Below are 12021 nucleotides of genomic sequence, written 5' to 3'. Positions count from 1 at the left end.
TTCCCGGTCCGTCACTATCATTGCCATCTTGCTCGTTTGGCTGTTTTGTCTCCATCAGCACATGTGCTCTAATCACACCTGAAGTCCACCTATTGACTGCGAGGCCCACAAAGAAAACCTATTCTTATCTGTGGTGAGCAGCCTGCGTACCGGCTCCTACTCCATCAAATAGGGCAAGGCAAGGAGATGTATGTGCATGGCGGTGTGTTAGCATTGCCCGTGATGGGTAATGAAGACGAAGTAATAGACCCATATCTGTGCCAGTGTTATGAATTACACTGGATGTTGTATACAGATAATAGAAAGTATCCAACGTATTCTTGCAAGTATCTTTGCTGTATACAGAGGCAAATTGTTTCACGTATTTCCAATGTATGTATATCTCTGCTGACTACAAGAAAAACTAACTGTTGGGATGAAAAAGGGTGATTTGTCAAGAGAAAAACTGCTCTTAGTCCTCTGTTCCCTGTTCATTCAACTAACACTGCACATCCATTCACAGTTGCACTCCCGCTCTCCATTTCTCAGGCAGCTGTAACCTGTCTAATGATCTAATGTAGTCTTCTATCATTGCTAAAGGGCTGAACGTCCGCGAGGGTGAAAAGAAGAAGCGATGAGCTGTAAAAACTAATAATAATCAAGCACTTGTTCTTTACATATTTATTTTACTCATGTGGAAGTGCCAACATATGACAGTTTAGCTCCACGAGCTATTTAGAAACAAATGCTTTACTTTTTTAACGTAGCTACTGGTTTACTTTTGACAGAATGTTCAAATTGCATAACATAACCCTGAATAGCATAGCACAACACCATGGCACTAGCATGTCACAACATAACACAAAACTAGCATAGCACAGTATAACCCTACTAGCATAACATAACACCATTAGCATAGCACAACACCACTAGCATAGCACAGCATAACAAAACTAGCATAGCACATCTCTAGCATAGCACAACACCATGACACTAGCATGTCACAACATAACACAAAACTAGCATAGCACACCACTAGCATAGCACAACAAAACACCACTAGCATAGCACAGTATAACCCTACTAGCATAACATAACACCATTAGCATAGCACAACACCACTAGCATAGCACAGCATAACCCTACTAGCATAGCACAGCATAACACAACAACACATTACTTGCGATTTCAGTATATGGCCACAAAGAAACTATGTAAATGTTCATGTACATAAATTAAGCTTTTTGCCTTGTCACTCTCAAAACCCATCACTTCACCCCTGCTTTCCAACTTGTCTTTGCAGTTACGTTTTTTCTTTTGGTAGCTTAGACGTATAATGACAGCAGCTACTTTTCTCTTTGGACAGAAAGAAGGAATCTTTCACCAAGTTGAGCCCACACTCACATTTTCTCAAAATATGAACCCGTTTATGGTTTTGACCTCGGCGCCGTCAGCAGCTATTACAGCCTTTCAACCAGAAATTAATCAGCGAGGATCAAATGCGTCCCGTTAGTTGGAAAGGTTTTTCTTCTAAGTTGTTCTTAGAAGTTCTCAGACCCAGCCAAGCAGGAAATAGGCTCTCTGTTTTGGCTGCAGTGGAGCTCCCAGTGGGCTTTAATGTAGCTCTCTTTAAGTGGAACACAGTGATTATCAGAGCTGTTAGCACAGCTATTACCTCACACAGATATTTAAATAACAGAGGTTTGCTGACGAGACAGCCCAGGGAGAAAAGTCTGGGTGCCCTGGAGGTCAGCTGTGTGACAGGCAGCTATGTCTGATGGTTGACCGTCAGAAGATTCCCTCCCTGACGTTGGCGGCCGTTTGGTTTTGAGCAATGGAAAAACTGTTAATGAAATCATTTAAACTAATAATGCACGCTTTATAGAAATGAGCCGTCTCATACTAATATATCATTTGCCTAGAAGATTAGATTCTTTAATGAACCATTTCTTAGAGAACATCCATCTAGAAAGGCGAACCGGTCCATCATACTTGATTAATATAGACCACCATCTGTGTGGTTAAAGAGCGTGATTTTAGTTTTTCTTTTGTTTTACTTTGGCAGAAACTATGAACTCTTCAACAACCGGATGAAAGGACCAGCTTTATGACCTGGCATGATGATTGGCTGTAAAATACAGAGAGGGACAATGTACTGATCAAGTCGAGGCTAATTTAATCGAACTTACTGATTACTGAGGTGAGAACTTCACCGCAAGATTTACATTCGGTTCACAATCTTTATATTCAGTGAAGTATTTGCAATTGAAACTAGATGTTTACATACAGTAAACACCTTTTCTTTCTTAGTGTCTGAAAGGGAAAGTCAAAATAACTCAGCCAAGATATCAGTAAGATATGAAACAATTATGCACAGGTAGGCTAATAAGTACTGCTAAATACCAGTTGTATCCGTCATAATTGCTGGTAACCGTAAAGGAGATTCGTAATGTCGCTTGAGTCTTTATTTGTGATTTGACAGAAAGTCAAATGATGAATCGTTAAACCCAAATCAAATTCTGTTCCTTAATATATCGCACTCATTATTTTACCAATTGAAAATAAGATTAAGTTTGAAAGTCCAGTTAGTTCTACATGGCTATGGTTTCCATTTTATTTCACTCAGCCCCCGAAAATATTGTTTTTGTGGATTTTCATAACTCTACGCTTAAACATAAATGTCGCAGGTTTAATTAATTAATCCTGAGCGACTTATCAACTCTTTCTTTGCTCCCTTTTTGCTAAAAGCTTTACTGGCAGCTGGTCTCGGTCTTGTAAAGTTGGAAAAACTTTCTGGAGTTCTTGACTCAAAGGGCAAGTAAAGCTGTTATTTCTTCCATGAGCAATCTTGTCTTCAAAAAAAAAACAAGGGAGATAATCTGTTATTGGAAAGAAATTTGTTCCCCGCCCTCCTCGATCCGTTCTTGCCTGTTTTCTTAATTTATTGCTTTCATTCACTTCAGCTCCCTCTCTACTCTGGGAACAGTGATGTGCATCTCTCTAATCACACCGTTTCTCCCCCTTTCTCCGTTTCTCTCAGTTTCTCCTGCCTGATGGTCTGTTTTCTGCTTAAGAAAGCTTCAAGCCCCCCTACTCTGTTTTTTTTTCTTGATTTTCCTTTCCTATCCGATTAGTAACGCTTTAAAAATGTAAACAGTCTTACAGGGTCGTTGGGTTTTCTTTTTTTATTTCTACTTTTTTTTGTACTACTTGAACTTATCCACCCAAGACCAATGGAAAGTCTCTTGGCACTTTTACCAACATGTATCTGATGTCATTTTGATGGCTTTAGTGGAAAACAAAATGCTTTTTCAAGGTTGAGCCAAAATAAGCTGAATATAGATGCTGTTTGATATCGGTTAAATCAATCCCAATGACTGGTATTTGAATTCTAGGGGACTTTTACTAAGCTCTAATCTTAAAAAAAAAAAAGGGCAGGTCATGATGATGTTGTCAACATTATTTCTTTGCTTTGTGGGGAAAAATCTTTTCAGCTAAGAAGGAAAATAAATATAAAAATGTTATGTTACCCATTAGTGGCTGCTGTGTGTGTTTATCAAACTCCTAGCAGATAATTTTAACACCTGTGGGGAAAAAAAAGACTGTTAATATGAACACCTGGTTGTTTTTTCTCCCTGGAATCACACATCATATATAATATAAAGTCAGAAGAAGGAAATATAGTTGTTTGGCTTATTATCTGTAGCATAATTCATAACAAATTAAGGTATAAAAATAAAATGTATACTTTGGGGTCACAAGTTAGCACATGCTACCATAGGGAAAAAAAATCGGTTTGTAAGAGGAACTAACAAAACAATGTTGTGCATTAATTAAAGGCAGTGAAAGCCTTTGAATACATCTTATAATCTGCCTCTTTAAACTGGTTTTCTCTGATAAAATATCCTAAAATCATACCAATGTACCATACAGATGGAGATGCACATGAATTTAGCTGTACTATAATTAAAATCATTTTCAAAAATTAAAAAAAGAGTATTATTTTTAGTCAAATGTTTTCATCACACAATATTCTGCATATAAAACGATGTTTAGCCGAAACAAATCAATGATTTGTTGTTGTGGAATTTGTTAAAAAAATAAACAAAACTCCTCTGCTCTGTAGCAAATATGCTATAGGTGTATTCTTGGATGTTTACAGGAAGCAAATAATCCCATATTCATAAAATATTATAGACGAAACTGTAGCTTAAGAAGGGATAATACTGATTCACAACTATTAAGTGTTTCAAATGGGGTTCCCCAAGGCGATGTACTTGGACTACTGTTGTTTTTTTTGTGTGATTAAATCTAAACTGACTGTATAGTTTTGTCTTGGGTGTTTTGCTCCAATTTAATTTAAAAAAAGGCTTATTTTGATTATTTCTTTCTTTAAAAAATCTAAATAATTGTCAGTAGGGCAGATATGTGTCAGCCGATGCTTTAGCCTTCACCATTTCTCAGAATGTGTAAATCGTTTCTATTGGCTTCATTTAGCAAATGATAAAACTACTGCAAAAATACTGCTTTGTAAATGTGTGACCAAGGCCAAACTTGATCATTTGATGTGATGATCGCTGCACTTCCTATCTGACCGACATAGACTGACCGTCAACAACAAATCAGAGCAAATGAATCAAAAAAAAAAAAAAAGCAGCTGATCTCCTGCAGCTGGCTGTGCATGCAGCAGAATGATCTGTCCTGGTGTGAAGATTCGTCCGTTTTGCTTCAATGAAGGCGATTAACAAGACTTACTCGGTGATGCGGAATAATGCATGTCGCGTGCCTGTTCTGCAACGAACCCTTTCAGAACAGGTAGGCGCCTGTTCTGCATTTCAGAACAAATTGGTGGCATTTATGACGCTCTTCAATATTTCAAATCATCAAAATGGCCCTCTGCAGGGGTGTCGACGATGTTTGTGGGTCCTTGATATTTTTAGCTGGTGCTGCAGCTCGTCATCAACAAAACGTAGAAGAGCATCCGCTGTGCAAAATGGATGAGATCAGTGAACCTGTGTCCCGAGCCTGAGCTTCTGTCTGAAGGGACGGCAGACTTACTCCCGTCACCGCGGCTCAGCGTTGTGCTCTGTCTTGGGTGTGTGTGTGTGTGTGTCTGTGTGTGTGTGTGTGTGTGTGTGTGTGTGTGTGTGTGTGTGTGTGTTGTGTGAGGAAACGAGATGAGGAGCATTTGCATTATTTACAGTAGCTCAATACCTGGCAGTCTCTGCATCCCCTGAGCTGTTTTTAGACTCGCTTGATTTGCTTTGCAGACCTCGAGTGAAAAGGTGAGCCTTGATTAATGGAGCAGATGAAGTTGTTAAGGAAACACAGGAATATTGTGACGGGGCGGGAGAGAAAAAGATGAATCTGGCTCTGACAGTTTGCTTGTCGAAAGATCAAGGAGGATACATAAAAGCTTCAGTTAATAATTTAGTGTTATTTAGTGCTGGATATGGCATAATAAGAGAAATAAGATTCCATAGATTCCAAACACTTGAAGACGGGTTTTGTTTTGAATAGCTGCAGTACTAGTTATGCTGCACAGAACTTTCCAGATGGAACGGGTTGTTTTCAATTCACCACGTGCTCAAAGTGGCCAAACATTTGTTACATTTTCAGCTGGTGTGGTTTAATTTCACCAAACCTTTAGAAAAACCCGTTCCCCTCCTCGCCTGTGGTGGCGCTGCACCAAAAACCACGGAAGGAAATTACACGAAAAAGACTCTGAACGCAACTTCCTCCTTCACAAAACGTAAACAAAAAGGGCATGGCGTCAGACTTTTAGCGCAAGTAGGCCACAATCCATTTGTCTCGCTAACGCTAGATTAGCGTGTTTGTTTTGGTCGTGTTGACCCACAATGCCCTGCGCCAGAGCGTGCTTCCGGCTTGCAACTTTGGTCCCCAGTCGAACCGAGTCTGCCGCACTATTAGGTGCGAAAACGCCCCAAGTTTCACCAACTGTTCACAAAGTTATTTATGCTGCTCAAGGCCGTCTGCTCATCCTATTTTAAAAGCAGGAAGAAGCCATTTGTAATTACGGTAAAAATCTGATCTTCTTTTCTACCTTTTTATTAAAACATCTACCATTCAATTCACATAGGAAATAAGTGAGACAAACAGAGGTTGTTATTCATAAAGAGAGGGTTCTGCTCGTCCTCCCCTCCAGCCCCATGCCTCTATATTTAATCAAAATTTTATCAAAAGCTACTTGATTTCATCACCATTATATTACAGGGTTAAAGCCTCATTATTCTGATTGCAGTGTCTATTTGTCAGATGATTACACTTTTGTCGCTAAAGCAGACTTGACCATTGGATGGTACGTTAGGCATAACGATGATCACTTGCGCCTCTGTGAGGCAAAAATGTGTCGGGTTCAGAACATTTTATCTTGGCATTAACAGGTTGTTCATTATTCAGATTCCAGTTAATTATGTTTTTGTCATTCTCTGCTTTTAAAATAGGTTACTATTTCTCTTTTTTGCTCGTGACTTATTTGATTTTAAGAAGAAAGTATTCTTCGAGGGGAATCGATTTGTTTGATTCCAAAATGTCTGAACAAATCTCCTCCTCCGTTTCCGTCCAGCAGGCCTCCGTCCCCAAAGACCTTAAAATTATTATTATTTTTTTTTTACGTAATTGTTCGATTTACTCTCCCACATGCCTTTAGATAGTTGTATCCATCAGAGATTTTTTCCAGCGAGGTGATGACATCATCTCTGAATGCCTGTGGGTGAGCGCCTCACGTTTTTTCCCCCCGGCAGCATTTTACAACTGAGCCAGCAGCCCTGACAGGAAAAGGTCAGGGAGAGAAGCAGCGTTGAGATTCAGGAGGAAATGTGTGGGACTCCGCGCTCTGTTCATTACCAGGTCCCAGCTCTCGCCTCCAAGATTTTAGTCGTGTTTTATTTTTTGTTTGTTTTCCCAGCTATTTGAAGCCAATCTTTGAGACAGAAAACGCATCAGGGAGAGATTTCACAGTTTTTACCTGATGAAAGTATTGGGAAGAAAATAGCGGGTGGACAGGGTTACAAATTTTTATGGAGCTAATTGCAGAGTCGAATTAGTCGTGATTATTTGAATTTTAATCAAAAACCGTGTATTGACACAATTTTTTTTCCCCTCACTGAAGTGCCGCCCTGAGCTTATTGACTTGATGAGTGCAGAAGCTAGTTTTTGCATTTAGTTTTCATTTAATGTGTTAATCAAACCCAACGAGCAGGCAATTCAAATCTCAATGTTGACCTTTTCTTGAAAACACATCGTCACGCCAGGAACAAACTTGAGTTCATGTCATGTGCGCTGACATGGGTTTTTATGAGCAAAGACCTGAATTGTTTCTCAAGTTATGAACACATTGCAGTATTTATCAGCAACTCTGCAAACTTTTTTCTGTTTTCTTTGAGGTCTAAATTACATAGAAGACGAAAAATGCCGCAGGTTTCCTGCTTGAACACAAAAATAGCTATTTTTTAAGTAAAAAAAAAAAACGTTGAATAAAAATCTGTTGCTTTGTTGCAGACCTCTTGGGGGGTTCACACTCACCCAGGCTGCGGGATGTAAAGATTTACAGATGTGTGTTAGTGGTACTCTGACAGAAAACTGACTCATCTTTTGCATGTTTGCAGTTAAAGTATCCCTAATTTTTTTTTATGTACATTGCAACCTGTAAACTCATGATCCTTCCTCTCTCTCTGTCTTTCCCCCTCAGTACCGGATCGGGCAGCTGTACATGATTAGCAAACACAGCCATGAGCAGAGCGACCGAGGGGAAGGAGTGGAGGTGGTCCAGAACGAACCCTTTGAAGACCCAGTTCACGGCCAAGGACAGTTCACAGAGAAACGAGTCTACCTCAACAGGTCGGTGCTGCTAGAGTCTACCTACCGGGAAGAACTCGATGTGTTTGGAGTATTTTGGGACTTTCTGGGCGGATTTCGTAAAAGCTAGACCTTTTAGGAAAAGTCCAAAGAAACACCATAAGCCATCTGGACTTGAATTGCTGAATGTGAGGAGACTGAAACTATAGCAACAGTGAAGTCAAAAAACAATTACCCACACTATTAGTGTGTTTAAGAGTTTCAGAGAGATCATTAAAAAGGCCAATTAGCCAAATGTTTGCTTCATTTTTTTTTTTTAATTATAATGCCTAACATATCATCTGTGATTAAGCCCCAGTTTATAAACACATCCAAAATTGAAATTAGCTCAAACTTCTTATTTTTTCTCTCCCTTTTAAATTGGAAAATGTTGGATTATTTTCTCATGCTACCCGTCAGTAAATTGCAACATGTGCTTTAAGTTTTGATGCCTGCAAATGTCTGAACATTGACTAGTAAAAGGTTTATTACAGAGTAGTTTGTTACAAACCTCTATGTTAGGTGTTTGTTTTGCACAGTTAAGCCCAGCTTGAAGGATTGTCATCCCGGACGTCCTCTGCAGCTTTGAAATCTTTGGAAAATCGTGGAATTTGCTTTTGTATGATTTGCATATTTTAATTATGAACGTGCGTAGAAACTCCAAAGTCATCCAGCACGTGAGAGTCATTTGGACCTACAATAACGTTGGAAAAATTTAAATAAAATGACATCCAGTTGCTAAAGAAAGAGAGTGCAAAAACAACAAATATGAAAAATATATTTACCAATACTGTTGCTGAAATTTCACTGGTTAAAGAAGGAATTGGTCCAATTAAATGATCTCTACATATTTATTATTTAAAGAAGCTACAGTAAATATGAGCCATAAATTAAATTGTTTCCCTTCAGAGGAGTTTTGATTTGGTCTTTGAAATCTTATGATTTATATTAAAAAATAGACTTTTTTTGTGGCATAAATAATTCTGGTTTAAAAACAACTTAAAGACTTTGCAGAGGGAATAAATGAGATGCCTTTAAACAAAACCTTTTTCTTTTTTTTAAAACCATTTTTACCATTCAAGACGCTGCAAATAACAATAAATAGTGCATTTCTTATTACATTTCTCCTTACCAGCATACATTTCACCGAGCAGTATCTTAATCATCCCATCATATCCTCCTTAGAGTTTTCTCTGCATGGTTCATGTCAGCAGACTGAGTAAATATCAAGCAAAGTATTTACATTGCTTGAGGTATAAGAATGATAAAATGTGTAAGAAGAGGAGAAAACGGGCAGAAGGAAAACTCAAAGAGTGAAAATGGAGGGGTGGAAAAGATTCAGTCGGCCATTTGTCTCTTGGCACAGTTTCCTGCGTCAGCGTTCACTGAGCTGGGAAGCCAGTTATGCTGAGTCAGCAAACCTCAGGAGAAAGCAATTAAAGTCGCTCGGCCCCTTACAGCTGTTTGAGTAGAAACATATCAAGTGTTTTTGGTTAAAAATATGGACAAACGAGTCCAACTTTGATAAGTTTTGTTTTCAAGTATGATCAGTTCCAGTGTGAGAAATGGATACGTGTTCAGAAATAGTTGATTGTCGTACAGATGACGTGGAAAGACGTTGTTTCGACGACCCTGAAGGTGAACGCACTTCATTTTCCCTGAGTGTTTGCATCAGAGATGGTTTATGGTGGCGGTAATGAGCACATCTGTGCGGTAAAATTGAAAACGCCCCAACTCCACCGCCTTCATCTGGAGACGGTCCAAGTGCTGGACCGTCTCCAGATGAGATTGGAATCCGCACGCGATCTTTGCTAATCGAGTGCTAAACATTAAGCAAATGGAAAAAGAGAAAAAAAAAAAAAAAAAAAACAAAAAAAAAAAACGCCGTTATCAGCAGAATTAATAACACAACTATTGTTGCAGTTACTCAAAATCAGTCCTTCGTCCATCTGGCTCTGCGGCAAACAAACATTAAGCTGAGATTCACCAGCAGGGAAGTCAATCTGGACTTCATTTGTCACACTTAAAACACTCTTACCCCTACGTCGTCACACGCTTTTACTTAATCTCACCAATTGCGACTCGATGAACTGTTATCTTTATTTAAATGGGCTTTTTTTGTTTTTTTTGTTCCCACTCTCCTCCTTTAAAACGCAAACGTCTTTGCTTGGCAGCACGGGCAAGAAATCGCCCGTAGTCTGTGAAATGAACAAGGAGGGAATGGGAGCAATCAACAGATGGAGGTGTGGGAGGAGTGTCAGTCTCTTTTGTTGGGGGGGGGAGAGAGAGAGTAAAAGAGAGGGAGACAGAAAGAGGGAAAGGGCAATTGAGCCTGCCAACGCTCAAAAAATATCACAATGCAGCGGGAGCCGTTTTTTTCTTTTTTTGACTAAATCACTGAGGTGTTTATGATGGATTCTATAGGAAGCCGTCCGTGTGAGAACAGTTAAGTTTAGTTCCTCGTGTCTCTGTGTCGGCTCTCTTAAAGCCGGGGAATGCCAAACACGCGCCCGTTCTTACGTGAAGTTCCTGAGAGCTCATGTTGGCAGAGAGCACAGAGCACATGTTGTCGATAACAGAGAGGGTCGGGTTGCCACCGCAGACTCACAGGCTTACAGGTTTCCCAAGGTGTTTGGGCTGTGATCGAGGAAATAGCTTTGGACAAAGTTAATTGTTTTTTTTCTTACATATATATACATATATATATATATATATATATATATATATATATATAGTATAAAACGTAATCAATCTGGTGGAGTGAGTACTAAATATGCTAATATATTGGTGAAAATATCCCAACTCTGGTCAGGTTAATGATGTTGATATAAGTTATAGTAAGTTAGTCTGATAGTCTTACAGTTAACGGGAACTGTTTGTATTTTCAACCACTGGATTTAAATGTTGCGTCTTGTTGGGGGATTTAAATTTTTTAAAGTATTATTTTACTTATTGGTTCTGTTTTAGTCATACCAGCAAATTTATGTTTTGATCGACGTGTTTTTAGCTTCCATTGGTTGAAGGAGTGCAATTCGGTGCCTGTAGCTAAATATTAACCGTTCATGTGTTGTTGTTTTTATTGTTTTTATTGTGACTGCGAAATTAATAAAAACGTGAAAATCTGACGCCAGCTGCATTGCTGATTTGGACAAGCGTTCCCTCTGGGTATGGATGGAATATTTTTTCCTACTTTTTCTTTTCTTGTTTTTTAAATTTTCAGACAGTTATGATGCACAGCCTGTGGAAACAATGGGGTATTTGTTGTTTTTTTTTACTTATTTATTTCACAATTAGAAGCTAAGTGGCATCTCAAAAGCTCAATAAGATATCTGAACTACAAACCTAAAATACCGGAGGGGTTGAAAAGAGAGCAAAGAGCAGAGCAACAACAGGGAAGTTTAAACCATCGCTCCCATTGATCTTAAAGGACAGTTATCATATCCCGCTCTGACTTTGCTCCTGCATGTTTAGAGTGCAGACTGTTTTGTGAATCGATTATAGAGATAGAGCAAACAGCAGGAGCAGAGGCGTCGGGAAAATAATGGAGACCTAACAACTATAATTCCCCCCACTTTCATTTAATGAAAACTCATATCTACCCGTCTCATTTGAGCTTTTTAGCACTTGAATAATTGCGATCCGGAGTGGTTTGTACAGTAGAGTTAAAAATCTTTGGCCTGACCCAAAATTCCTGCCAGGCTGGTCCAGAGTGATGTTGCTTGATGCTGGGGTCGGGCTCAGGCTTCTGCGGAGTGTTTAATAAGCTAATAATACATGCAGCACAGAGAAAACCAAAAGAGAATGTACGATTTAAAGTTGCGCTAATCTACTGGTTGTAGTCTAAATAGAGGAGTAGATATTTTAACCTGTTGAGGTGGAAGGTAAGACTGTAACAAGCACAGCGCACTGCATCAATCAGTCAATTAAGTTCTTTTGTGCAGCACATTTCAGCGACAAGGCAGTTCAAAGTGTCCTACACAAAGTCCTAAAAGACACGCCACACAGTGAACAACCGAGAAAACCAGTAAACATTTTACATTTCGTTACCCATCATGTCGGTCAGCGTTTCATTTATCATGTTTCAAAAGCGGCTCTGAACATGTGGGTTTTTTAGTCTGGATTTAAAGGAACTCAGTGTTTCGGCTGTTTTGCAGTTTTTCTGGAAATTTGTTCCAGATTTGTGGT

General features: G+C 39.1%; 1 protein-coding gene across 2 annotated transcripts in view; it reads left to right on the top strand.

Annotated features, from left to right (window-relative positions):
- pitpnc1 (phosphatidylinositol transfer protein, cytoplasmic 1) overlaps positions 1-12021 on the top strand; it is a 68433-nt gene that overhangs the window by 40214 nt on the left and 16198 nt on the right. For both annotated transcript variants that reach the window (XM_023333861.1, XM_023333862.1), the window contains exon 2: positions 7691-7839. In XM_023333861.1, the coding sequence (XP_023189629.1) occupies positions 7691-7839 (149 nt within the window). The remainder of the gene's footprint in view (positions 1-7690; positions 7840-12021) is intronic.

The sequence above is a fragment of the Xiphophorus maculatus genome, chromosome 5 (genome assembly GCF_002775205.1).
Source record: "Xiphophorus maculatus strain JP 163 A chromosome 5, X_maculatus-5.0-male, whole genome shotgun sequence".
Taxonomy (NCBI): domain Eukaryota; kingdom Metazoa; phylum Chordata; class Actinopteri; order Cyprinodontiformes; family Poeciliidae; genus Xiphophorus; species Xiphophorus maculatus.
Note: the sequence above shows the minus strand (reverse complement) of the source record. Positions and strands in the feature narration are given on the sequence as shown.